This window comes from Cygnus olor, chromosome Z (genome assembly GCF_009769625.2).
Source record: "Cygnus olor isolate bCygOlo1 chromosome Z, bCygOlo1.pri.v2, whole genome shotgun sequence".
In the NCBI taxonomy this organism is placed as follows: Eukaryota; Metazoa; Chordata; class Aves; order Anseriformes; family Anatidae; genus Cygnus; species Cygnus olor.
Window position 1 is genome coordinate 1,128,256 of NC_049198.1, and position 27,313 is coordinate 1,155,568.

General features: G+C 48.0%; 1 protein-coding gene across 21 annotated transcripts in view; it reads left to right on the forward strand.

Annotated features, from left to right (window-relative positions):
* The window catches only part of TCF4 (transcription factor 4), a 211,569-nt gene that overhangs the window by 110,498 nt on the left and 73,758 nt on the right, over window positions 1-27,313 (forward strand). For 19 of the 21 annotated variants that reach the window (XM_040541721.1, XM_040541709.1, XM_040541708.1 and 16 more), the window contains 2 exons: window positions 14,603-14,732; window positions 15,163-15,212. The exons of the other annotated variants lie outside the window; for them this stretch is intronic. In XM_040541721.1, the coding sequence (XP_040397655.1) occupies window positions 14,603-14,732; window positions 15,163-15,212 (180 nt within the window). The remainder of the gene's footprint in view (window positions 1-14,602; window positions 14,733-15,162; window positions 15,213-27,313) is intronic. 21 annotated transcript variants of the gene reach the window in all.

Below are 27,313 nucleotides of genomic sequence, written 5' to 3' on the forward strand. Positions count from 1 at the left end.
TACCTCTGTTAAATGAGCCTTTTGGATTACTGGCCTGCGGGGTGCTAAACTCCAGCTCTATCTGGCCATTTTATGGAATCACGGCGAGACGAGGAGCTCGTGTGTGCATGTACACAAACAGCACGCACGCCGGTATTTCAAAGGATCGTGACAGCTATGAGAAATGGATTTTGGGGCGAAGCTTCGCCATGCTGCTATTGACCTGATTTCTGACACCTTTCAGACGAAGTACCCTTCTGGTTGATGTGCCAGGCCCTGGGAGGCAGCTCGGCCTTCTCCCATGGCCGCCCCCAGCCTTCTCTCCAGCCCCGACTCCTCTCAACCTCCCTTTTCTGTTTGTTACTGCGGGGCCGGGTTGCTGGCGGGCTTTTCCTGTGTGCCTTTCTCTTAGTCGTGTCTAGGCCGCAGCTGGGCTCTCGGCAGCTCCCAGTGCACACAGGAATAGAGGTGATTTTAAATATTTTTTTCTTGGGGTTTGTAACGCTTAGGAACGCGTCGATCTCTTGTAGTTGCCACAAACCCACGTGGCCATTTTTGTAGCATTTGCTGCGCGCTGTCGCATTGCTCATTTCCAACAGACCATTTCCAATAGCCTTTTTACTGCCCAGAAGTTACTCCGCGCTTCCACCACCCCCTTCTGACATGTGGTTACCTGCTGCTTTGCAGGGGAATGAATAGCATCTTTAATCACACTTAATTACCATGCGGCTGCAGACAGGAACTTCACATACAGAACAGCTCAAGATGGAGAAACGAGATCTTTTACAGGCACAGATAGACACAGAATGCTGATTATTAAAATGAACACTATTTTCAAAATATATGCTACACAAAATCTAGTCATAGTCTGTACTTTCTAAGAGAGCTATTAATTCACATTTATAAGTAATATTTCTCTCATTTTGCAAACTTCTTTACAGCATTTCTAGTTGCAATTCAGACAATCTGCAAGTTGTCTAGATCTCCCCGAGTTTCGAAACCTAGTGCATCTCTTTTGCTTACGCTTTGCATGGGCTGATATTTATATTTTAAGTCATTCAAATCAGTCAGTAAACAGTCTGGTACATGTAAACACCGATAAATCAGTGTTTTAACAAACCGATGCCATAAACTCAGCAGATATTTCTTGCTGCATTGGCTCTAGATTTTTTTCACCTGTTTCAATGCATACTCCTTGGGAAGGTCCAGATAAACACAAGCCCACGATCTGTATATTTTTAAGAGCCTTCCAGTAAACTCTCACCACCTGATTTTCACAGAAAGTTCTTTAACTTCCTCCTTGGTAATAACTGGAGAAAAAAAAAAAAGAAAGAAAGATGTTCACATCCCCCTTGAAAGACCGTGTTTCAGCATTGCAGTTTCCCCCTCGGTGTCTGGTGCCAGCCTTCACCAGCAGTGACCTTAGAGGTGACAGAAGATGACGCTCTGGCCGGGCTTCTATTATTGTGTGATTTATTCCTTTGCTTCTTGGCTTAAAAAAAAAAAAAAAGGAGCAATTTCTTCTGACAAGTAGAGATTTCAGGGTATGTATGAGGATATGAATCCTAGGAGCTATTTATGTATGGAATAATTAAAAACAATGACTAAGTTGTGCTCTCATCCTGCCTAAAAAAAGAAAACCCGCTGATACCTCAGACACACAAGCGCCATCAAACGGCTTTAGAGTTGTCATGGAGCATTCCCTACTTCTTTAGGAAATTCTTTGTCTTCTCACATCTGAAGATGCTTCTCTAGCTTGTTTTAATTCAGCATAAAAGTAACTCTCATAAAAAGAGAGGACAGAATGACAAACTGCCTGGGGCAACACAGCGCAGTGCATTCCAGGGAAATGGGACTCAGGCTCCAAGTCCCACCTATGTTGCCTATGACCCTTAGGAGCCCCCCGATTACCTAAAGGCCTTGGGCCTTGTGGGGCCATTCAGAAATGCGAGGCAGAGGGGTGGTCGGAGCTGGGGAGCCCCTCTGCTCCCTGTGTGGTGATCGGCTCCTGGTATTGGGTTCTCTGAATCACCCCCCAGGAGCAGAAACCCCCATTTCAGTGCAGCCGTGCCTGAGCTACTAGGCCTCCGCATCTGTAGGCTGGGGGCCATCGACCAACGAATTAGCAAGGCCTTGTGGTGTGTCTTTCTCGCTTCCCCTTTCCTGTTTTGCTTGATTTTCATTGTTCCCCTTTCACAGCCTTTTTTTTCCCCCGTAACTGTCTTGTGTTTTGCTGCAGTCTGCGGCTGGTGTGAGCACAGCGGGAGGAGGAGGAGGGCTTTGTGCGAGGGGCTGGACGTGTTCCTCGCAGGTGGAGGAGTAGGCCTTGAGCCCCGTCACACCTCTAAAATGGACGTTGTTCAGTGGATTACACAAATGATCAAACTTTTTGTGTAAGGGGGTGGGATTTTTTTCCCTCTTTCTCAGTCCTGTGGGACATTAATGCCTGCGGGTCAGCAGGACAGTGCATGCAGGCTCTGTGACAGCCCGCCAAAATCTTGACATTTTTGCAAAGTTCAGTTTTTGGCTCTTGAAGGTATCAGTAAGAGGTGGTTAGTGCCAGCCACACGCTGGTGTTTGTGGAGGCTCAGCCAAGCTCAGAGAAGAGCCGTGGGCCCGCACCTGCCCAGCCCGGCAGCCAACCTGCCCACTGCTAACCAGGCCGCGCTGCTCGCAGGCAAACTTCAAAATACCCTCTTTGTCCTCTCCTCCAGTCAAACAGTGCAAAACTCTGCTATCTCTACACCTGCCAGCTTTACAAGCCGGATATTTTCCAAATTCTTATTTCAGACCTGTTATTGTTAGGCCGGATGCGTGGCAGCATGGGTTTCCCTCATACTGCCCTCCTGCTCTCCCGTGTCCGTGGTCTTATTTACCTCGGGTGCAGCATTTTTAAAGTACACTTTTGCCCCTTCTGGCTTTGAAAAGTGCTGAACACATTGTTGGTGCTTAACAAATAATAAATAATAGTACCACAGAAGCCAGGTATGTCTTTATGCCTTCGCAGCAGATGAGGTGCATGTCTGCCAGGCATTCAAGTCTTGCTGCAGTATGTTTAGCAACAATGGAGAAGTTAATATTTTTATTTTGTTTTGAAGTTAATGACAGAATATAGCCATCTGTCTGCATGTTTATAGGTCTTTCTATTTTATTTTTTAACTGTTTTCCTTCTTTGAAAATGGATCCTGGTTGACTGTCAGGAGATTATTATTTTTTTTAAGAGTAAAGGTATAAGCTACACGAGAGGTAGAATTATGGATATTTCCAACATCCTTGTCTTTCAAAAGTATCTGGGGAAAATGCATATAAAGTCTAATAAAAACCAACGGAATCACTGAAAATATAACTCACTTGGGTATTCCTCTGTTGGTTTTTTACATACCACTGTAATATACAGGATTACCTTTACGACATAGACATTGGATAACAAGGTACTGTGACAAATACAGCTTTTAGACAGAGATTTTTATTCTTTAATGTAATGCAAAAAAAATGCCAATTAACTGCTTAGCACATCATAGCCGTCTACAGAGAAAATCAGCCACAAACTCCCCCCTGCTTTATGGCCTCAGATGAGGCCATCTTGCGTCGTCACAAAGAGTCACCTGCGTCTTGCCCCACGTCTTGCTGGAAGCAGAGATCCTCTGCCTTCACCTAGTGCCCTTCCAGCCACCGTTGTCCCAAACACTACCCAGTAGTTGCGTCCTGGTTCATTGCTCCCCTTTTTGGAAAGTTTTGGTGTTGAACAGTGAGAATTTTCCAGGAGTCCTTGCTATTTTCTTTTCAATATGTATTTCCTCTTAATCGTTTTTTGAAAGTTTTATTCCGTGATGACCAATCTTGGGCAGGCTTTGTAAAATGACTGATTTGTAGCCCAGCTTTGGAAGACTTGTGAGAAAGTACATTTGCAGTTCGTGCTCTTGCAGAAGCACCAGAAGAGCGTCCATCATCCCTGGTGCGACCATGGCACAACACGCATGGAAACTTCTACTGCTCACGCGATTTATGGGCACATCCTGATATCATATGATAGACTTCGTGTGGTTGTCCACATGTGGAGCAGCACAGACAATTTCGGGATTACAAGTGAACAAAAGGAAATCGTCTTTGATGCATATTTTGAAGTAGCCCAGCAAGGACGAGTGAGGCTTCTTCCTCGCCTACTCTTGCTACTGGGCCTGGGTAGGGCAGCAACAATGCTGTGCCAGTATCCTTTAGTTTTCCAGTTTCTAGAATCTCATTCTGAAGTTGTCGGGATTTAAAAGTTTTGTCATGTAACTTCTGCTGGCTCTTTGCTTTCTTTTCTGCTGCCTTCCTTTATCGGTTCCGTGCTGTAAGGCACGTTGTGTGTATCTCCACGGGGCGCTAGGTGCAGTCGAGAAGAAAGCAGTGCCTGTAAAACGTTGCTCTCCGCAGTGCTTCTGTTTGGCCTGGTGTTTCCTTTCTGCCAAGTAGCTTAGCTTAGTGGCTTTGATTTATTTGTAAACAATGTCTTTCAGATAAACTGATTCCACATTTTGTGACGTTTGGCCCTAATGGCAGCCTGAAGGGGTGCTGCCAGCTCTGCTCCACGCCAGCTCTTTTCTGCATCTTTTGGCTCTGAAAGCATTACTAAACCTTGTATTGATGGTGGGAGTTGGACTTTGTAAAGAAATAAGAGAAGACCCAGGTGGGGACATGCCCACGTGCACTCCTTTGCTGACTATGGACATCGATACCGGCCCGTGCAGGCACTTGCTTTGAGTGGATGGCTCGTGCTGGCTTCCCCGAAAGCAGCAGTATTGCAGAGCAGGAGCAAAGCCTCTCTCTGCAGCGTAGGCAAACCAAAATGTTGCCTCCACAACAGAGAAGATCCTCACTACCTCTTCCATGCAAAAAGGAAGGAGGAAACGCAGCCATGTGATAGCAAGCGGGACGCTCAGCAGGTCTGCTCTTCCCTAGCTGCCCCAAACGCCCCCTCGGTGGCACCAAGAAGGCAAAACTTCATTTTCGCTTGAAAGTGCATTTTCTGAGCTAGCTGCAGGGCAGCGTGCAGCACTGGAGGAGAGCTGGCCGGGTGGCACGCTCTGCTCTGACTCACCCAAACGCCAGCTTGTTATCCTTTCACCTGTGTCAGCACAAAAAGGTGCTTTTTCTTCCTGCCGGTTCCTCAGAGCAGCTGAATTTGCCAATTTTGTTGTTGTCGCAGGGCAATTCTGAGTTTTTTTGTCCTGTCTTAAGCACAAGGTGACCTAAGCTTTGCAGACTCTACTTGAAGTGAAGAAGCTTTCACATTTTGTTCAGCCGCAGTTATACGTCGTGTACGGGTGGATCAGTTTCCATTGGGAAGCAAATGTTTTAGGTACATGAAAAAAGACGGCGAGGAGCAGAGGGAAATTTGAAAGAGAAAAAAGGAAAGTTCCTGTAGTTTAAGTTCCACATTCGTGTCATCGGTTGGCTTTATGTGTGTTTGCATGGATAGGTTTAAAAAAAAAAGAAGTGATGTTATAGCTCCAAGAGGAGGCTGGGGGGACCCAGCCACCCTTGCCCTCCCCTTGCCAGTGCCCGCGGCGTGCATGGACTGACGGGGACGCCACGAACGTGATTTATTTCCAACTTGTCATGTACCGTTGGGTCCAAAGCCCACTTCTTCCCCCCGCTTCCTTTCCAACGTGTGCTTGAGGTTTCACTTCCCTGCGCCTCGCCCCAGGCAAGCGCACGCTTCTTGATGGGAGCGTGGGGATGGAAGCATCCTTCCCAAGCCCCTCCGAGTCCCAGGCCTCGTGTCTGACACGCAGGATCGTTTGGGGATCTTTAAACGGCTTTTAGTCTGCGGACAGCTTTTTCTTTTTCCTGCAAAATCTTGCTTCTGCCCTAAAAAGGGGGAGGGCGTTGTTTATCTTTCAGGCTGATGAATAGTAATAAGCCTGAAAAAAAAAAACCCACACATCCTCCGAGGCACTTAAAGTATTTAGCATGGGTTTTGTTATTTCTTTGGACAGGAAGTTTCTTCGGTCTCTTAGATGTTTTTACAGTAACTTTTCTTTGGTTAAAAATATTACTAACATAATTTCAGAAAAAGGCCGTTTCCCATGCATTTGAACTTCTGTAAGCCTTTTTCTGTGTTCTCCTATTCAAAGGGAAAACAATAATTATATCATTAAAAATGGGAATTCAGCCACCAAACACCTTTTCAAGACTGAGGCGTGTCAGAGTGTTTTACCCTGCCTGAGACAACTTGAGCCAGGATTTTTGTTGTGAGCCGTTTGTAGTCGAATGCTTACACGGGGAAGAGTGATGATAATTGCCTTGTTAGGTTAACGGGGCTTTTTTTAGGGTTTGTAATAATTTGCCAGAGAGAACCATTTTGAAGCGAGTAGTGGTAGGACATCCTTACTGAATCATGTTGAAGTGCTTACTTGAACTGAAAAAAAGCAGAGCCCGGCTGAGGAATTCTTGCCAGCGAGTCTTCAGTATTTTTTCTCAGGGAAAAATAGTGCAAAAATGTCGTTCTCTGCACAGCGTTCGTTTCTGCATGTCATTAATCCTCCCTGTCTCCTATCCGTCTCCCCCCCACAAGTGACCGCGATGCTGATACTTACCAGATGGTATAGGATCGGAGATGTTTGAAAAAGCGGGCACTTGGAGATGTTGGGAGCTTCGGAGCTGCACGGAAATACGGCTGCTTGGGTGCTGGGAGGTGCTGTGAAAGTCGGGGAGTGAGGACACGCATTTCAGGTTTAGTGAGCAGCCCCAGTGCACAAACCGACGGCACTGGTTTCGTCCGATTATTATTGAACCCTGCAGAAAGTGGGGGGTTTTTTACGGTACCCTGCTTTCGCCGCATGCCAATACTCTGATGTAGCACACTTTTTCGCATCTAGGAACATTAAAATATATATCAAGCTCATGTTTCTGAGCGGACTATGGATTTTTTGATAATTTTGAAAGATGTCGTAGATCAGTTGGGCTCTCCGTGATGCGGCAAGCCTCCTTTATCGCGTCGCCGTGTTGCTCCGTAAAAGCACTGCAGACAAAGCTTCGCTATATTCACAATCCCTGAACATCCAGCTGCTGACCGCCGGCCAAATTCTTCCCTCGTTAACACCCGGGAGGCCCCGGCGCCTTCAGAGGGTTTGGCGTGGTCTGGACCGGGGCTGTGCAGCTCCTGACCGAGTCGTCTGCCCTGGACAGCGGTTCCACCGACGCGCTTCGGGTAGGAATCGCTTCCTCGTGCACGAGCAATCCCTCCAGTAGTTCCAAGCTTCAGTTCCTTGACTGTGAAGTCTTTTGAACGTTGTCACGTGGTATTACAGTCTGCAAAGAGGTGGGAGCGCTCTGAACATCCCAGGCGCTGGATTTCCGCGGTGTTTGGTGGCAGATGGCTCTGGGCTGGATCTTCTCAGGCACAGGCAGCTGTGCCTCACGCCCTCGGCTACGTCCAGCTCCTTTCTGGCGCGCTGCTGTTTCCAGAAGTATTTCCCTGCTCGGGGAGCACATCTGCAGGTGAGGACGTGGGCTTTTGTCCCGTGTGGCACGGGGCCAGCCCTGGCACCTCGGCCATCTGCAGCACCAGAGAGTCACCAAAAGCGTCATCCCGTCCCCTCTGGGCACAGCCAGCAGCACGAGGGCCCTCCAACCGTGAACCGCTGCCCACGGACTTTGACCAAAGTCTCCGCTTGCTTCTTTGGTCCCGTTTTCCCCTGCCACCCTCACGCGCTGGGTGCTCTCGGGATCATCCCCAGAGGTGGCACGGGGCACCCCCTTAAATGCGGCCGTTATAGGGCCGTTCTTGCTGCTCTTCGCAGCAGGGAACCCGCTGGTATCGCCGTTTGGGCTGTGGCAAAGGAGCTATCTCCAACTCCAAGCACTTCCAGCAGAAGCTGCACAGCAAAAAAATCACAAACAGAGCAAAGACTGCATTTAAAAAACTCCTTAGTGGAGGAGGAAGTCCCTTCTTTCCTTGATTTTTTTTGTGCCTCGCACTTGTTCAGCTGAATCGCTTTTTATCCATTTTTCCCCGAACGCGAGGAAATGAAATATTTTCATTCTACCGAAGCTTTAGAGAAACACTGAAAACTGTGCAGTTGATGGTGAAATCATTCCCTGCAAATGTGAAAGATGGGATCGTTAATGCAGACAAGTAGCTAACCTTTCGTGATAATCAAGCAGCAGTATAATCATCTGAGTCATCGTGCATAATGGTGAATAAAGGCAGAGGAAGAAGCAAGCATACAAGAGTAAATGTGGGGAAAATGAGGGGAAAAGTTACAAATGTTTTTTGGCTTTTTTTCTCCTGCTCACCTGGAAGAGATGAGGAAAACGAGTGGAGAAGAAATTGGAAATCCTTGCTGTCAGAGGCTGCCGAGCCTCAGGCATAGTTAAGAGCGCTCTGTTCAGCTGCGTGTCCACGAAATGCTGCTGAAACCACTGAATGAACTTGGGAAGTTCCTGCTGTTGTGCTGGTATTACAGGCGGTCCCCAGAACAACACAACTGGGAAAAATTACTCCAGAAAGGTTTAAGCCTAAAGAGCAATTTTAAATCACGCAGATGAAGAGAGAGTGAAAAAAATAATAATAAAACGAGACCTAGAGAACTGATACTGATGACATTAATGCACGAGGGCTGGTTGAACGTGAGAAATTATTTGATAATACCTGCAAGCATTTTTTAGTGGAAAAGGTCAGAGTCAAAAGAAAAGCGCTGAACACTGCGCGCAGCCATCTGAAGGTGCCGCCCTGGAAGGCAGAAGAAACGAGACAAAAAGGTTATTTGCCATCAGATGGAAGAAAGAAAACAAACAGGAAGATTTCTCCTGCTTCGTGCTTGTGAGCGTTCACGAAAAAACAGAACTCGGTGAGAAATGAAATCTCGGCGCGAGAAGCTCCTTTGTTCTCTAAAAGTCAAAATTTTTCTGTAAATACTTTTTAAGAATTATGGTTGGTTGAGAAAAAAGCAAAACAGTACCTTAGCTTGAAAACATACTCAGTGAAACCGGAGGAAATTGTTTCTCTGTGTTTGCCATCAATGGTTTGCGATTTACACTTGGCATTAGAGAGAAATACTGGACGTAAATGACACACAGAAGATTTTACAGAGAGCTGCCAAATTTCCAAAAGCCAAAGAAAGGAGTATTTGTAGGAATTGGACAGATTATGAACAGATGCCCTGATAGTCACATGATAAGTGGAAATTTAGTTTCATAATTTGATTAAAAACAGAGGATTGAAATCACAGAAGGAAATAACCAAGAAATGATTCAGATGTCTATGCGGCATTACTTAGTTAACTTGACTTAAGTGAAAATTCATAAACCGAGGGTAGGGCATGTAAAAGGAGCTGCGACCTGGATGATGAGATGTAATGCTGCATCCTGCGATTTTGCAGGAGGAAAAGAAAACAGAACAGTTGCAGTTAGAAATTGGTGATGTTTGAAAAGAAGAAAAAAAAGAGACCTCCCATTCCTCTGTTGCAGCATAAATTAGATGCGGTTTCATCAAATTCGGGTTGCTTTGGTTGCACCTTTGCAGTACCCTGGATGTGATGTGGAGGAGTCCAAGCGAGGTGGTGGAGGCGCAGGCAGCAGGCAGGGGAATGGCCTGGGCCACGGTCCTCCGGGCTGGTGTTTGGTGGGGGCACCCCAAATTGTTGTGGCGGGTGTGTGCGGCGCACGTGGGGCTTCGGCACCGAGGGTGACTGCGTCCGTCTCGGTTTGTGCTCTTTTTTCTGGAGGAAAAGGTAATTTGATGGCAGAAAAGCCCCATAACACGTGGGTCCCCCGGCAGAGGGAGGCTGTAGGGCGCGCAGAGGTGGTGGGCACGGGGTGAGCAAAGCGAGCAAAAAGGCTTCGGTCTTCAACAGCGCACAGCCTTCTGATGCGAGGAGCGCTGCAACATCAGGAAGGTAGCAGGGCTCTTCTTGGATGAAGTGCCTGAATTCTTGGTGTGCGTAGGAAGTTTATCGCAAAAGGCTCTAGCTTTCAGAGCGCTGCATTTCGGCAGGGTAGCCGATAGAGTTACGCAAAGCGTGTGCAATGCGTGTAATGCTGGTGTCAGCTCACAGCCCTGCCCTGCAGCGTGCGGACGTGCGGGCACAGAATCGCGCTCGCTGAGCGCTTTTTGCCATCGGATCGAGCACAGAGCAGGGCGGCAGAGGTGGGATGTCCCCAGCCCGCGCTCGGCGGATTTGCCACCTGCCCTGACGATGCTGAGGACCGGCCAGGGCGATGCTGGCAGCCTCAGCCTTCGTCCCCACTCCTCACCCTGCTCGCCCTCTCCCAGCGCGCGTACCGCATCGGGTGGGGAAGGGCTGGTGGGATGCCCGCGGCGTGCCCGTTTGCTTCCCAAGCTTCCCCGAGGCTCGCGGTCTCGTGCGCCGTGCGGAGCGGGGACCGTATGTCCCGCAGTCCCCATCCATCCGCCGGGCTGGGGAGCGGCGAGCGGGGCTGCAGCTGTGTGCGCGGGGATGCTCCGCCGTGAGCGCGGCGCACAAACGGTTGGCAGTCGTTCAGAAAAGGAGCTTAATCTCTTCTCCTCTAAGCCCGTTTTTCTCTTCCTTACAACATCCCCGTGATGGCGCGTTTGATACTGGATCACGATGTAGCGTGGAGACGCCAAAAAAAAAAATCTATCCAGGTTGTCAGGAAAAAAAAAAAAGGCCTTTTCTGAAATATTTTTTCCTGATCAGTTTTATCGGAGGATTTTGGATTATGGGCTTCAAGGACGTTTCCCTTTAATCTGAATTTAATGTTCTATTAGCGAACGGCAGCGCTCTGTCGTACCCTAATCTCACCTGCTTCCACGAGAAAGGAAATAGAAAATAATTTTTAGAAATCTATTTCCTACCTATATAGGTCTGAAGCAGAAATTTAAGTGAAATGGGTATTGGCATTCGTGCGATTTTCGTTTGAGAAGCAGAACTCCAGGTTTGTAATGGAGCAACGTTTGTGTTTTTCCAGGAGGGGTAATATCGCATCCATATGGATCTTACTTTGTCATAGTACGCGCGTCTTTCCTCCCCATCCAGCTTTAATTCTTTGTCTAGTTATTCAAATTTTGGAGGCAGGATTCACTTGTTAGTGACTTATTTTACAAATTACTAGAAATAAGACAGGATTGTATGTAGCAACGACAAAAGCAAAAACATTGCAACTGATGAAAAATACAGCTGCGTGCCTCAATGCGATTTTGCTCTGTTGCATTTATTTTCTTCTGTGGTTGTTTTTAGCTTCAAACTACCATTCAACTGGCGAATCCCGCACATTATTCGCTTTGTTTATTATAAAACAAATAGACTGCCAACTGTACAGGTCCGCGAGGACGGGGCAGTTTGTACAGTATGCGCTATAATGCCCGCACCCGCCTGCAGGATTTGTGCAGCTCAAAGGTTTGTAATGTTTTGTGTCTCGCCTGCTGCACCGGTTGCACCCAAAGATACCCCGCTTCCCCTACATCCAATACGTACGCGCTTAGGTAAGCCCCTCTGCAAAGTCTGCAGGGGAGTTCGACAGATGTAACACTTTGGGTTCAAGCTCATCCCGTCCTAATGGTAAATATGAACTTTGATGCCTGGTAATTCATGCCGCATCTGAGATCCAGTTTGGAGAAAACGCAAGCTCCAAAAGCGACGTGATCTATGGCACCGTGGTTTGTAGACGTTTCATCGTTCTCTTTGTTGCAGGCCATTAACAGTGCGACACGTAGGCTGAACTGCAATAAATGCCCATTGTTCCTTTTAGGAGCGTCGCGGAACAAGTACGTGTAGGTTTTTACCCGCATTTTCCTCCCTGGGGCGCTCGGCAAGGTCCCCTTAAGTGCGCAAACCCACCTCTTTTTTCACCTCGAAAGCAAGCGTGCCTGGCTGTCCTGTGCCAGACGAAGGAGGGTGCTTGGCTGGTTTGGGCTAGTTGGGGGTTCGGGCGCTTTTCGAGAGCCGACGAAGAAATTAGCCCGCGACGCTCCGGATGGAAAATTCGGGAGATGCTTTTGAGAAAACCCAGTCTTTGCGGCAGCGAACGCCGCTTGTAGCCCAGCACCCGTGCCAAAGTTGGTGGGAGGCGGACATGTAGCACGAGCGAGGAGCAGGCTTCGCACGGGCGCTTGCGTGCACCCAGCCCGGCCACGGGGAGCCCCGTGGGCACCGCCGTGCCCGTCCCGCGAGCCCCCGTGGGCGTCAGCTCCGCGTGGCGAGCCGCAGGTACGTGAGCCCGTCCGTCGTCAGCCGCATTTCAGCACCTACCTGCTAGGTCAAGAGGAATGAATGGTCATTGTGAGGTGCAACTAGTGGCAACGAGAAGTATTCGATGGCTGAACAGACAAAAGGCGGGCAGCCTGTAGGACTGGCGCATCTGTTTACTCCTAATGTAATAATGCAAGTTTGGGATTTTTTTTTTTTTTCCCCCGTAGAAACCTCTGCATCTTTTTAGAGAGAGAAATGTTTGGATGAAAAAACAAAAACAACATAGGGTATGTGTGTGTTTTCTGCTCCTGAAGTGAATCTTGTTTAATCTAAAATAGTTTGCAAACGCTGTCGTATAGACTTTTTTTTTTTTTTTTTAAATCAAATTAAATCTAGTAGGCTGGGTATAGGAATTTGTACAGCTGATGGCTGTAAGTCTTTCAGACTACCCGACATATGGATAAACCATGCACAGATTTAGCAGGTCTGTCTTTATGTTAAAACGTATACGTGATAAAAATATATGACTGAATAGGATTTTTGTGGTTAGCACTGTTTCATTCTGAAATGCTCCGAGACATTCAATAAAATCCCGTTTATTTTCAGAGGATATTCACAATGAATTGATAACCTTTTTTTTTTCCCCAAAGAGTTTTTGCATATATTTCTTTGCCATTATGCAATAGACTTGCAACCATTTTTTTTGTCGGTGCAGGTGTTGTTTATTAAAAGGAGCGTAGTCATTGCAGGTGTATATTAGACATGAGCTAAACGTAAAGATATTAGCAAAAAGTACGTTTCTGACTCGCGTGCCTGTATTTTTGACGTCTTTGAGGGGTCTGCAGAGCCAAACGCTAGGCTGCACACCAAGAAGGGGTTTGGGGCCGCATCCGTCAGGGCTCGCTTGCCCATACCTCGGCGGCGATTTTCGTTTAGCTGCTCTGGGAAAAAAACCAAAAAAAAAAGTAATATAGTTTTCGTGAAGCAAAAGTTATCTTCGACTGTTTTTAGAAGCGTAGTAAAGGAAGAAGGATGTTTTAATTTCTGATTTTCCAGCTCATGGCTCATATTTGACCAACTGCTTTCAGCAGAAGACATGCCACTTTGTTGAGCTATTTAGGAATCAAAAAGACTGTCTTAATTTAAAACAAGGAGCCTTTGTTTTAGTTGGTGACTGCCTTGTGAAATTTTTCAGTTCTCAGCGGGTTAACCAGGGAACAGGGGCAGAGTCATAATTGGCCTATTTAGAGTATTTTGCATGTGAATAGTGTGTTAGTGAAGCATTACTAAGTCTGTTGTGAGTGACATGGTGATTAGAATTTAGATTAGGGAAAACACATTCTGTACTTTATCAAGTACAGTAATTAGTTCAGTCAGTAAAAGTTGATTACAAGTAACGATAAAGTTAGATTTTTGGTACTTAATTTTAAAATTTCTTTATTAAATGGTAAATTTGTTCTTAATATAAATGGTGGTATCTACACCTGTTTTATTGCGTATCAGAATAATTAAAAGAACAATGTGTTCAATGCAGAGTATAATCAGGGGATTTATATATTATGGGTAAGTTTCCATGTAGTTTATAGCAAATAGAACATTACTCAGGAAATTGTTCTTCTGCCGGAGTCTCTTAAAGATGTGTAATTTTTCTTTCAGTGGTGGTCAGATAACGTTTGCTGCTCTTTCAGGGGAACCAGGCGCCTTTCGTAGCTGAGGAAATTCTGCGTTTGCCGGGATGCTTCTTGTTAGTTAACGGTAGAGGCATAAAATGGATATATTGAAAGTCCTTTGCTGCTGCTACTGCGGCTGCTGTACAATAGCGTTAATTGTTTGGGATTTTCAGAGGTGCTTTTTTTTTCCGATAGCGTTGCAAAAAAATATTATTAACGCGCAGTTTTATTTTCACGCATTGCTCGCGTTTTATGTACAGCCTGCCGTATAGATTTTCATCTTGCAAAACGGGATCCCTTTAATTCTCCCCTACGAATTTTGCCTTACGTGGGGACAGACAATGAAGCTGCTTCATGCGCTCCGAACCAACCGCACTGTCAACAGCAGGATTTTTTTTTTCTTCCCTTCAGTTTTATTATGGCTAAATCTGTACGCTTAACTGTCTCGTTTGCAGCGAGGAAACTGAACGACTTTCAAATATATTGGTTAACGGAGCTCCAAAAGTTTTTAAAACACTGATTGCGTTTGAATAAGTAGGCAATAAGTCTCCTTTAAATGTAAATAATCGTCTTTTAAATTAATTACTTTGCGGTTTCCCAGTAAAAGTAAAGATGCTAAGCTGGAAATTTTTGCCATGTCGCCTTTAAAATGTCGGCAGGTCCTGGTTTCGGGGTTCCGGGTGCTTATGAAGGCTTCTTTGCCGTGTTATTTTTAGGGGTGAGAAATAGCTAATGATGGGGAAAGGCAGCTTGCACATGCACGCGCACACACGTGTGTGTTTTTTCGTCTTTTAGCAAAGTCTCCTGGGAGGGGAGATGGACATCGGCAACCCCGGGGCGCTCTCCCCCAGCAAGCCGGGCTCCCAGTACTACCAGTACTCCAGCAATAACCCCCGCCGGAGGCCTCTGCACAGCACCTCCATGGGTGAGTGACTTCGCGCTCGGCGCTTCTCCCCTGTTTCCACGGACCGCAGCGCTTCGGGCCCCGCGTGACGGCGCGGGGAGATCAGCGCAGCCAGGGGCCGCGCGGCGCTCGCTGCCGCCGCCGCCGCTCCTCTTTGTGGGGCACGCGAGGGGCCTTCGAAAGTCGCTTTCTCAAAGCAGACCCGCGTGAGGCGAAAACAAAGGCCCTAACGCTCGAGGTGAAAATATGACCAATTTCGCAGCGCTGCTGGCGTGGGCAGGGGGCTGGCACCCCTCCGCCGTGCCCAAACCGCTGGGAGCCGGGAGGGAGCCGCGGGCAGGGTGATTAGCCGGCCTGCTCTTCAGAAAACCTCGCTGGCAAAAAAAAAAAAAAAAAAAAAAAAAAAAAAGCCCGTCTTTACGAAGACACCGTTTTCTCTTTTTTTTTTCAGAAGTACAAACAAAGAAAGTTCGGAAAGTTCCTCCAGGTTTGCCGTCCTCAGTAAGTACCGCGTGCCCGCCCGCCCGCCGCGCCGTCGCTTCGCTGGGGGGAAGGCAGACACGGGCACGCCGCTCGCGGGCGCTTGTAGCGGGCGGTACAGGTGGTGGGCAAGGTGAGGAGAGGCACTGAGCCTCGTCGTACGGCCTCGTCCAGCCTGCGAGGCGATTAACGACACGGCGGGGACGAGCGTGCGTGGGTCACGTTGCCTGTGAGCGGCGCGAACCGGAGGCAGAAGCGCCGAGCCGCCGCGCGCCTGGTGGGACGGGCGCGAGCTTCACGCGCCGGCCAGCGGCGCTGTCGCTGCGAGGATGATTTATGGGCTCGCATGCGGAGCGAGGTGCGCGGGGAGGGTCCGCGAGAACTGGCCGTGGTCTCGGCCCACGCCGTGCCTTCGCTCCCGCGCCAGGGCAGCGGGCGGCCGTACCTGCAGCGGGCGCTGCTGGGCTGGCACCAGGTGTCCGCCGGCGGGAGCCAGCTGCTGCCGGGGCGCTGGGGGATGCTCAGGGCATAATGAGAGAGCTGCTAATTACCCAGGGCTTTCCCAGGTATCTGAAAGAATCTCTCCGATACCTCTTTGTGAGGAGGGCTATGGATGCCGTCCATATAAAGTGCCGATTTCTCAGTGTTTGTCTCGAAATCCTCACGCCGCGCGGTCGGGACTTGGTGTTTCTGCGTGGCTGGGTGAAGCCCTTTGTCTCCCGCTCCACACAACCGTCCTCCTAGTTTTCATCTCTTCGTGACGGTGTAAAACCTTTGTGGTTCGTTTTGTTTTTTACTGAAAAAGCCGTACCATGGTCGACTGCATCTTTTGAGAGCATTTGCTTTTAAAACCATTTATATATATATATATATATATAAAATAGTGATTTTAAAAGAAACAGTAGGACATTTCAGTAAATAAAACATCGAGTAGTGTTTTGAATTTCATTCTACTTACTATTACAGTTCATTCTAGCATTGCATTTCATTCTACTATTTTTAGTCTAATTTTTTCTCCACCATTGCTTTAAAAATACATAATACGTATTTTCCTGTCGATATCTGCAAACAGAAAAGAAAACACTAATGAGGGCAGAGCGTCCTTTTCGTACTTGATAACTGTAGTTGTTTTATCTATAAATCCGGTTATTAGGAGGAGCCGAGTGGCAATCAATCCTGCAGAATATATAACAAATTGACATATTAATCTCAGATGGGTTTTCTGTTTTTGCCGTAAATCCAACCAAATTTGCAGTTTGCAAACCAGCATACTTTTAAAGCTTCAGTTACTGCAGTGAATGTGCTAAGCAGTAGTTTCATTACCGGTCACTTTATAAATAAAAAAATTGCAGTCTGAAAGAGAAAAATACATCGGAAAATCCTAATTTAATTGCAATTTAATAATTGATTATTGTAAGCTTTATCACAGTGAACAATACAAACGTAAATCTATTTATCGTTGTTGAAATATGGAAATTCTCAAGTGAAAGTTTCCGGTGAAGCAATAATACTGGTTTGTTTTAATTAAAAATAAGTTCCCACGTGCGTATTTTAAATGTCTTTCACGGTGTGTTTTTTGGTTTGGGTTTTTATTGGAGCCCTTTACAGCAACAGCTCCGATCCCCCCCAAAGGCCTTTACGGGCACCGTTACGCTTGAAGTTAGAGGTGGATTTCATTTAGACGAAACTTTAGCTTGCCCTGCTTGCCCTGCCAGCCTCACATGCTCTGTCCCTCGCAGCTCGCTGCGGCTCGAGGCCAGCCCGTGGCGCTGAGGATCCAGCGGAGCCCTGGCGGTGCAGGGGAGCTCTGTGACCACTTAAAGATGCAGCGCCCTGGCTGCCTGCCCCCGTCGAGGGCTGAGTTGTGCAGTTCTTTGTGCTAGCTCCGTAACCGCGTGCCGGACCGCTGCTTTTTCCTTCGGGCATCGTCAGGGACAAGCGTACACATTTATTTTATGCTTTACAATACTTCTCAGCGGAGAGGTGACCATCTCAGGACATGTACGTGAATATTTTTGCATCCGTGTTCCAAAAGATACATTTGGTAGAATGGTACCCGCTATCTGCTCTTGCTGTGAGTAAGAGTGATGACACTGATGTTGGAAATGTCAACATTCGGGGATTTGAAACTGCCGCAAAAGTTTTTTTATGGATTGCTTCTTGCTTCAAAAGAATGAAATGCAATTTGTGTTTGTCACAGATTAGTCTCAAATGTGTGCTTCCTTTAATTTTGTCTGAATGCTGTTGTTGTACAGAACGGAAATACTTCCACAGCTCAATACTCCTTAACTATTTTAACAGTATTTCTATTTTTCAGTCAATTATCTCCAAGTAGAGCATGCGCTTTAAATATCTGAAGCCATTTTAAGGAGATGTACAATTTATGAGAAAATAAAACGCAGGAAGGCACGCCCCAATATTTCAATCGCCCGTAGGTGTGTCTTCCAAGAATAAGGAAATTAATCTACAAGTCCAATAATGTGAATATGGGAATGGTTTGGTTCTGAAAGAAATCCAGCTTTTCCTACATGACCATACAGATGCGTGTTGGAGCCAGGTCGTCTCTGTTACATCATGAATCATCCATTTCCCGTGAAACAATGCACACCTAGGTGTCTCAAACGGCAGGAGTATCCGATAAAAGGTCAGATTGTGTTTTGCTGATAGCTCGTGTCACGCTGAACTGCCAGGATTTATGATGCTGGATAAAGCACATGCATTTATAAATTGACTAACTAGATGATAATACACTTAGTTGATAGGGTGGAAATATTGCCGTATTTCTCTTAAAATATGTATATTAACTTGTTCTCTGTGTGATTTATGCAGTGGATATGGAGATTAATGCAGCAGCGTTGGAGAAAGCAGTTATTGTTGATTAATTCATAAGTAGTCTTATAAAAATTTCAATGATAAATGGTAATAAATACGTTGTATCAGCTCCCCTTTACGATAAGAAATGGCTATGAGTTTTGCAAACAAAGTAAATTAAACTAGGGAGCTAATCAGCATTTAAAAACTACTCGGATCGGAGCCACGCCGGGTGTCACGAAACCGACGCCGTCGGCCACGTGGGGTGGGTGCGGGCGGTTGTCCCCACGCCGCCCCTTCCAATTCCCAAAATTGGGACCCAAAGAGGGCGGCGAGCTTGGGGCATTTGGGGTTGAGCCCCCTGAAGGTGAGACACAGGCGTGGCTATATAGGCAAAAATGATCACTGACGGTTAAATTTGATTTCCTCGTTGAGTACCCGCGTGGCTTGCTGAGCTCTGGCATGGTGGTGTTTTGTGCCTCCGTACCCAGGCTGGTAGGTGCAACAATATTTGTATTCCTAGGAAGAGACGAGGTTTGGCCCGTGTGTTTATGCAGCAAGGAGCTTGAGGGCATGTGAACGTTGAGGCGCGGACCTGCAGGCAGGAGCTAACTTCACAGAGCAGCTATAGCAGCTCCTTCAGGAAGAGCTGTGCGGCCATTTGGTAAAATGTTCTGAACAGTGTCAGCTGCTGCCATCGCCGTTGTGCAATCAGAATTGCTCTTCTGTACGATTATCTTCTCCCCTTAAACTTCATTCAAAGGTTTTGCTGTTGTTTTAACCGTTAACCTGACGCCTTCACCCCCTTTTGGCTGCTGATGGTTTAATCACACCTGACCTTTCACAGTAAGTGTTTGCAAAGTGCTCTGGCATTTTCTCACCTTGACCAGCGAGAGCCGTGCGTGAGCAAGCTGCCCTGGACCAACTGGCCTCCAGAGCCACCAGGTGGGTCAGACCGGGTGGGAGCTGTCTGCGTGGCTCTGTGATGGGCACAAACCAAAGCCCTGCTTCAGTCCTCGGTCCAGCAGCTCCTGCTGGCCACTGCAGGGAAGGTGCACAGGCAGCGCGAGGCACCGAAGGCCAGCCTTTCACAGGCTGAGCGGTTTAATTTCAGCTGTGGAGTGAAAATAATTTTCCAGTTCAGCTCTAGAGTGAGTCCACTGAGAACCATCCGTCTGAAATGGGTATTTCTGTTACAGCAATCTTGGCGTTTGTGCTGGAGAGCACTTTGGTACTTCTCGCAGACGTCCTGGCTGCAAGAGGTAGAGTCCAGGCTGGGTCACAGGCTGAAGAGCTCCGGCGGAGATAACTCAGATAGATAAAGATAACTCAAAAATTAAGCCTTCGTGGAGAGCTTCCGGTGCTGGCACGGCAGTCATCTGCGGGCATGGTGCGAATGCTTGGTGGCTTTGCTCGGAGCTGAAGGGGCACCGAGCATCGGATCCCGAGCAGGATGGCTGTGGGGCGGCGCGTGGCTGCCTTCTGCCGCACCAAGGGGCCGTGGGGGCTGGAGCAGCTCAGGGGAGCGGAGGCTGTGACAGTGCCCTCGAGCCCTGCAGGGTGGAGGCAGGCGGGCAGCCTGGGAATGAAGCTTTCTGCGGCCTGAGGTGCTCTTCTTTGGGGCCAGGCTTCCCAGGGGCACGGCTGGTTAAAGCTTGCGCGTTTCCTCCATCGCCAGCCCTCTTTCCTTTGGTCCAATTGTCATCTAGCAAGGAGCGCAAACAGTCCTTATGGCACAACACACTCACTTCCAATTTTCCTTCTCCTTGGACGCTCTTTTCCCTTACAGCCACACCGGGGGCTCTCTTCCCTGAGCTCCGCGGGAGGCGTCGGTGGCTGCGGTTGTTCGATCTTTGCAGCAGGCCTGGGAGCTGCAGCCCGAAGTGAAACCCCGTGCCCTGCTCTGCCCCTGGAGCAAAATGCAAAGGGTTGCAAAATGGAGAGGACAGGGAAGTTATGGCTGAGCTGGGCTGGCATTGTCCTGAAGGCAGGTGATGGGGGAGTCTTGTGGTGCAGACACTACAGCCAGAATAAAGGGTGGGACAAGCTGAATGTCATCTCTGTTGTGTTAAAGCAGAAAAGAGGAACCGAACAACTGTTTTTGTTGAAGAACCAGCAGGTAAAATCTCCCCAGCCTCACTTGTAATGGCAGCAGCCTCTCTTCCATCTTAACTCGAGATGTCCCCCCCGGGCAGGAGCCATCTCGTTGCACTTGCTGTGCTGTGTGTTTAGAAGCGTACCGGCTTTGACCTTGCTAACCAGACAGATAAGGAAGTGTATGACTCAGTTGTACATCCTAAGGAAACACCTGCTTTGTTCCAAAAAGCAAGGAAAGAGAAACACTACTGGGATGCCACCTGGAGCTTTTCCACGGCTTTATTCTGGTTTCCACAGGAGAAGCCTTGGAGTAGCTGGGAGGTGAGGAAGCACCCTTTGTGCTTTTTGTGCGGACTTTTTGCAGGCTTCCTACCTCAAGCGAAAAAACACAACCTTAAGAATTTCCCTTCGAGCATCCAACTTAATGGGGACTTTTCCAAAACAAACACGGCGTCCCTGACTGTCCCCGTGTCTCTGGCCGCCACCTGCCTTACCAGAAGGTGGGCCCGGCTGTGGGATGCCAGCACCGTCCCCGCTGCCAGCACCTCTGGGGCCCTGCCTCAGCCCCGGGTGCCACAGAGCTTCCCAGGAGACATGTTAAGGTCTTCCAGCTGCGGCCAGGCCTCCATGGATGGAGCTGACCTTCCTGAAGGAGGAATCTGTGGAGACTTGGGGGACTCATTGGGAACAGGCTGACAGCTCAGGGAGAGGGGCAGGAGATGGCCTGAGGAGGTAACAGGAGCCGATCCGGGCACGTTTGTGAAAATCTTTCAGCGTAATTCAGCGACTTCTGGTGGCTGGGAGCCCACGGAGGTGAGGAGCGGCCTGTGTAAGAAGCAGCCTGCCCCTTCCCCTGGCTGATCCATCCTGGCCGGGCCGCGGCCGCCCTTCCGTTGGGGCTGTTGTGCCCGGGGTGTCATCGGGCTGAGGGGATCCCTCTGTCCCCTGGCTTCTGGGGCCATGGCCTGGCTGCTGTCCCTTCCCTGGCTGTTGTTCCTTCCCACCGCTGTCCGGCCACGTAAATCGTACCACCCTATGGGCCGGGCTTTGTCCATATGAGAAATATCACCGTGTTAAGCTCCACCAAGCTATTTTCCAGCTATGGCCAAGCTCTGCTTTTTGCTTTAAAAAAAAAATAAAATCGGGAAATGCATCTTTAGCACATAGCACAATGAAGTCAAACCAAGAAAATTACTAAAACCTACTGTCGAGCAGTCAGGGGATGGGTTAAAAGAGCTTCTCTTGCAAACTGTACCTGAAATTGCTCGCTGAGCCTGGAGGACTAAGACATTTTGCAGACAAAATGCTGTGGTGGTGGTGTTTTTAAATGGATTACAGTGCAGTGAAATGCAGATAAAAATTGCTTAGTTTTTAATTTCTGGCAAATTGCACAGGATATGTTAAACATGAGAAAGCGATCTGGGAAGAATTGTGTGATCGGGGTATTTTTCTTAGGCCTCGGCATTACGTTGTATTTAAAGGCAAAACTTTTATTGCAACATTCACACACTTCTAAATGTTTAACTATCCTGGACTCAAAAAAAATATAAAAAATCCCATACTGAATAGCGCTGGCCAGCTGGTAACAGAGGTGTGGGATTAGTGGGGTTTTTTGTTTAGCTTGAGCATAGACTCCCTCTTCAGAGTACTGGAGGTAGTGCAGAAGGCAATTTTCCTTCATGGACATCGCATTTTGGCCAACAGATCCAGATGATTTCTGTGTCCCTCCAAAAAGGGCAAAACGAGACACGGTAGATAGCACTGTTTTTACGGCAGCTCTTTTCAAATTGCTGCTTCTGCACAGCAGCATTTATTCCTCTTGGTGCAGGGGGATTTTAGGGGTGCCTGGAGCGGGGCCGGCTCGCGGGGCGCTGGGCTCCATTCTGGGGAGGAAACCCGATGTGTGTGCTGGAGCCTACCACCATTCACCCCCCTCTGAACTTCACACACATTTTTAATTTCACAATTAAAATTGCCCGGCCTTCTATTTTCCTCCTTTATACAGCTATGTAATTTGTAATTCTCTTTTTTTTTTTTTTTTTTTTTTTTTTTTTTTTTTCATTTGGAAATTAAGCCGAGTTTCACAAGTGTAAAACTCAGCACTTAATTTTTTTTCTGTTTGAATTCAAGGCTAATTGTTAGTAAAAGGCATTCAGAGATGAAAAAAAAACTCTATGCAGCGATTTGATTTTGTAGCTTTTCTTTAAATATTATCTCTAGATGGTGTTCATTACAAGCACTGCAGTGGCTTCAGATCTCTGATTAGCACAGTCCAGCATTTAAGAAAAAAGCATTTAAACCCTATCTCGTAGCAGGCCTTTCCAAGTCGGTTTTAGGGAAGGGCGGCTTCCTGGGCTGGGGGGGTTTGTTTATTTGATGTGCTTTAAGTTTTTCTTCCATTTTAGAACTGATTGGGCGTGGGGTCAGGGTGATGCAGCGTGCGGAGGGGAGAGCACGGCGGTGATGGAGTTATCTAGGGAACTTTGAGATAATCTGTCAGGATTGATACGTTTGCACTTTGACTCGTGGGCATTTGTTAACCGAGTCTGTGTATTTTATCAAAGGAACATTTATTTTTTGCTCCGGAGTATTTTTTGCCTTTACGCTGAAGCAGTAAACGTGCAAAAAAAATCAGCATAGCGAAAACAGAAAAAAAAATGGCATAGAGAGCTCCAATAACTATTAACGTTGTTAAATGCATAGCAAAGCTCCCCTGACAGTTTCTTGGCACAAAACCTAGGCGGCCTACAATGGCTGGTTGTTTTTTTATTGTTATTTTATTTTGAATGGCCGTCAGCGCGTTTCGACAGGCCAAACACGCGCTCGATGTCGGCACCCGAGCCGAGGTGACACCGCGGAGGGGACGCTGGGGCGCGGGGCCGTGCCCGACGCTGCCTTCGGCTTTCTCATCCTCGGGCCCCGTGGGCCTCCTCCAGGAGGAGCAGGACGGGTGTCCCTGCCCTGTTGAGCTGTGCCCAGCCGCTTCAGCCAGACAAAAATGGCAGTGCCCCCAAACGGCCTTTTTCTGAGTCCTCGCAGAGCTCCCTGCGGCCACGCTGAGGTGATCCCACGCGCCCACTCGCTGGCGCTGCGTGTCGCATTTAATGCGTGTCACGGGTTTGGTGCCTCTGTCGGTGCTGTGGAGGCAGAGCTGCCCGTGGGGTCTGGAGATCCTTGAGCCCACCCAACCAAGGATAGGACACAGATGGGACGCGGACAGGACACGGACAGGACACCTCCGCACGCTGGACATGCGGTGGGAGGTGTCTCAGAGGCAGCATCCACGCAAGGCCATCCTCCCCATGCTATAAATAGTCAAAGGCTTCAAGGCACCCATTTTTGCGTTTTTTTCTGGCAAATACAGAAGACTTGCACACTTCAGGTGCCCACAAAGGCCCGTTGGGTGCGTGGTGCTCACGCATCGAGGCCTCGCCCAGCGCCGCAGCCAGGGAGCGGCACCCATCAGCTCCGCCGCAAGCAGGCCTTAGTTGGTATTTTAGGCCGCGTTTGCATATTACACATGATTTGAGCCTGTTTCCAGATGAGAGCATCTTCTCCCTGCCAAATGCAGGCCGCAAAGTGACAAGGAGTCCAACGGCTTGGTCGGAGGCCAACCACACTGCCACCGCTCCCCGGCCGCGGCCACCGCGCTTCTGCCCCGGCCCCGGCCCCGGCCAGCGCCGTTGCCACCTGGTGGAGCGCAGAGGATGTCGGTTTGGAGCTCGCTTCCATTTCGTTTTGGCTCTTTTATTGCAACCACACTTTGGCACCAGTGTGCTGGAGTCCTTAACCAAAAGGATCCTCTCGTTTGCTCTGCAACACCTCATTTCTCCACTCACAGTTCATTTATGATTCTGATGAGAGTGTTTTTTCAGGAAACACACATTTCACTTTTTGACCTAGGAGCATCTGTTAGAATTTTTTTTAATACTACTTTGGCATTCTGGAAGTGTTAATGTCTTTCATATCTGTTTAATGCTATTTAGGGATATTTATGATCACCTCTTGGTTACTTGGGGTAAAGTGTGTTGCAATTTTTTTCAAACAGACAGGAAAGCATTCATATGAGGAAACAGATTGCTTTAAACATGTGCTTCCTGTGACAGTAAAAAGAACAAATTAGATTTAACACTGTGTAATGAATGCATAAATGTGTACGTTTAAGCTTTTAAAAGCCTTACATTCAGTTCTGGCCTAAACAAAAATCAAGAGGCACCTATCAAGGAGCGACGAAGTCGATTTAAACACGTGCAGCCGAATCTGGTTGTATTTTCCGAGCGTTTTTGCTGCAGTTTCCCACTCCAGCCTCGTGGTTTTCCCCCTTCTTTTGGGAAGGGGTGGCCTCTGGCAGCTCTGGAGCCCGCCAGCAGGGAGAACTTGCAGGGCCGGGGTGGGCGGCGGCGGGCTGTCGCAGAGCCCCTCCGGGCACTGCTGACCTCTGGCTTTTGAGCAGGGCTAACAGAGGCCACAGGGCGAGTTCAGTGGCCCAGGAGGGCACCTGGAAGCACTTAGGGGCCAGCCTGTGTGCGTGACCTGCGCCTCTGTTGTGCAGGTTTCTGCCCCGGCTTCGTCTCGGAGCCGTGCCCAAAGCACCGGGCTCTCCCTGGGAACGCGAGTGAAAGGAAATTCTGGCACGTTAAACGTGTGCCTTTACATCCAGCTTAAAAACGCAGAGCATGTTCGAATAACGCACCTAATTGTTGTTCTTCGCTTACCTACTGGGGGTAGAAGCTTTCCCAAATCATAGCTGTAGCAGTGCTCTAGGAGCTATTTGAAATGCCTGCATCTTGTTTGCCTCCTTGTTTTGCTTTGAAGATGCATCTGGAAAAGAATTAAAGGCAGTTTCTGCCCGCCTTCACCCAATTAGTTCCCTCGCACCCTTTATTTGCAATCTTTCCAGAGCATTTCTGAAACAGAAAGCCTACTCAGGTGAACAAGGAGCGGGGGCTTTTGTGTCGGTGACCGTCGGAAGCACGGGGTGCAGGTGCCGTGGTCCCAGCCCGCGTCCGAGTGGATTTGTGCCCAGCACCCAGCCATCCACCGACGGAGCAAAACGCCAGGGAGATGACCAGGTTGTGCCGAGCCTGATTTTTTTTTTTTATTTTTTATTTTTTGCAGGCTGTGGGAGTTGGGTCTGGAATACAGTTTGTTTGATAATTAGTGCACATCTCCTCCGACTTGCCGAGATTCCTGGTTAACCTTTGTGCCACCACGTTCGAGCACAAAATTAACACACCTTTTATCTTCCTCCGGTATTTAAGTAAATATTTTTGAACCATCTCGGTGCAACAGGTTTCCAAAGATTTAAAGTATGCCGCAGGTTTCCAAAAAACTTCATTTTTTCTTATATTTTAAATGTTCTGTTTGTGCAAAATTTTGAGAATCACCATAAGGGCTTCTTTGCATTTTTAATTTAGTAACTAACATATGAATAAATTTGCATATTAATTAGTTGCAGATTAAATCATGCATACATAATTGCCTCCTTACTGTGTTTAATGTTTGTCAAAATCTCCAGCCTGGTTTGATGGATGTCGTATGAAAGATTACAATTTGATGTACCCTTGGAAGTATTTACACCAATAATGCAGGGTTCTTAATAGCAGAATTCTCTAGTTATATACAGTTTCTAATAAACATGTAAGATAGGTGCATGTCCCTTTTGACTAGATTTTTTCCTTGCACCAAGTCATTTACTATTCATAATCATTAATGCATCTCCTAATTATACAGCATATGTCTGTTAACCACTTCATTGCCAATCTTTGGGCTGCAGCGCCTGGATTTCTAGTACAACTTGTGTTACTGGAGGGACTGTTCCCGAATTGTTTTGCCCCCAACGTTAGGCAGCACCTCGGGTTTTCCTAGCGGGTGATATCTGGAGGAAGAGTTTCAAACGCAAGGTGCATTTTGTGGTTTATTCTTCGGGCTGAAGAAACGAGCTGCGCTTAATTCATGGCTGAAGGCTCCTCTGCTGGGGCTACTGCAGTAAATAATCAAGGGCGTTCCAAGAGCAAAAATAATGCCTACCGCAGCAGTCCCTAAAGCACTGCTGAGCCCTGCCCAAAATCCCAGAGCGGGTGGGCAAGGAAGAGCCCTGCTGGTGGCTGCCACCCCTCCTGCTCCAGCGGCCGGGGGCTGCTCGGGGACAGCTTTGCCCCCGCCAGGTCTGTGCCACCGAGCCGGGGCTCTGGGGCGCAGAGGGCTTGTGCGGGGGGTTTCGGTTCCACGAGGCTTGGAAAGGACCAGGGCACGGTTGCCGACCTCCAGATGCGTGTCAAAAATCCTGACCTGGCTCCCTGGCACGCCGAATTCAGCAGACATTTGTAAACGTAACGGGTTTGTGTTTGCTTCTCTTTTTTTCCTCCTGAACTTGTAGCTCTGCTCAGATCACACCTTCAGGTTTTGCCCACAGCTACAAGGGCCTGAAACTAAAATTTTTAATGAAGTCCAAATTTTTATCTAATTACAGAATTTCTGGAATGAGGCGTTAGGGGAAAAACAAAAAAAGAAGCAACCAAAACCCAGGAAATAGTGCAGGGCTCCTGCTAAAATCCCAGGAGTTGCCTATGCAGTATTTATCAGCAAGCAATTGATTTTCTTCTTCGTTTGGCTACACGTTACCCACTTCTCAAGCAGCAGCAGTTTTATAGGCCCTCCAAATAACCATATTTTGTTACAGAAGTTGGCACTAGCATGTGTTAGGCATTTAAGTGTGAATTTGAGCAGTCGATGGGAATATGGCACAGTGTTAGGAAACAGAACCGGGGAAGTTGGATCTTGCTCCCCAGGCTCCTTGATGCGGGGTTTGCTGGCGATTCCCTTCACCTCTCCGTGCCTCGGCTCCCTTCTTCTTTTTGGCTGTCTTTGTTTGCCCAGGCTGTAACCCCTTCGGGCCAGGCTCTGGCTCTGGCTCTGCACCGTGCTGGCGCAGCGCAGGATGGCAGAGGCTCCTCGGAAGGGCTGTGGGAGGAGGATACATCTTTTAGTACGGCATCTGGATCCTCACCGCTGAGGACGCGCTTTTGAGTATTAATTAGGATTGCTGAAAAGAAAAGTTCGCGGGGAAAGCGCGCGTGTCATTGCAGCGAGAGATTCGCTCTGTAATATGTGTGTGTCTGCAGTTGGCTTGCTGCGTGTTTTAAGCGCGTGCATTTTAGGTATAAATAAACAATCTGCACATTTGATGTAAAATACCCAACAGAACCTCTGCG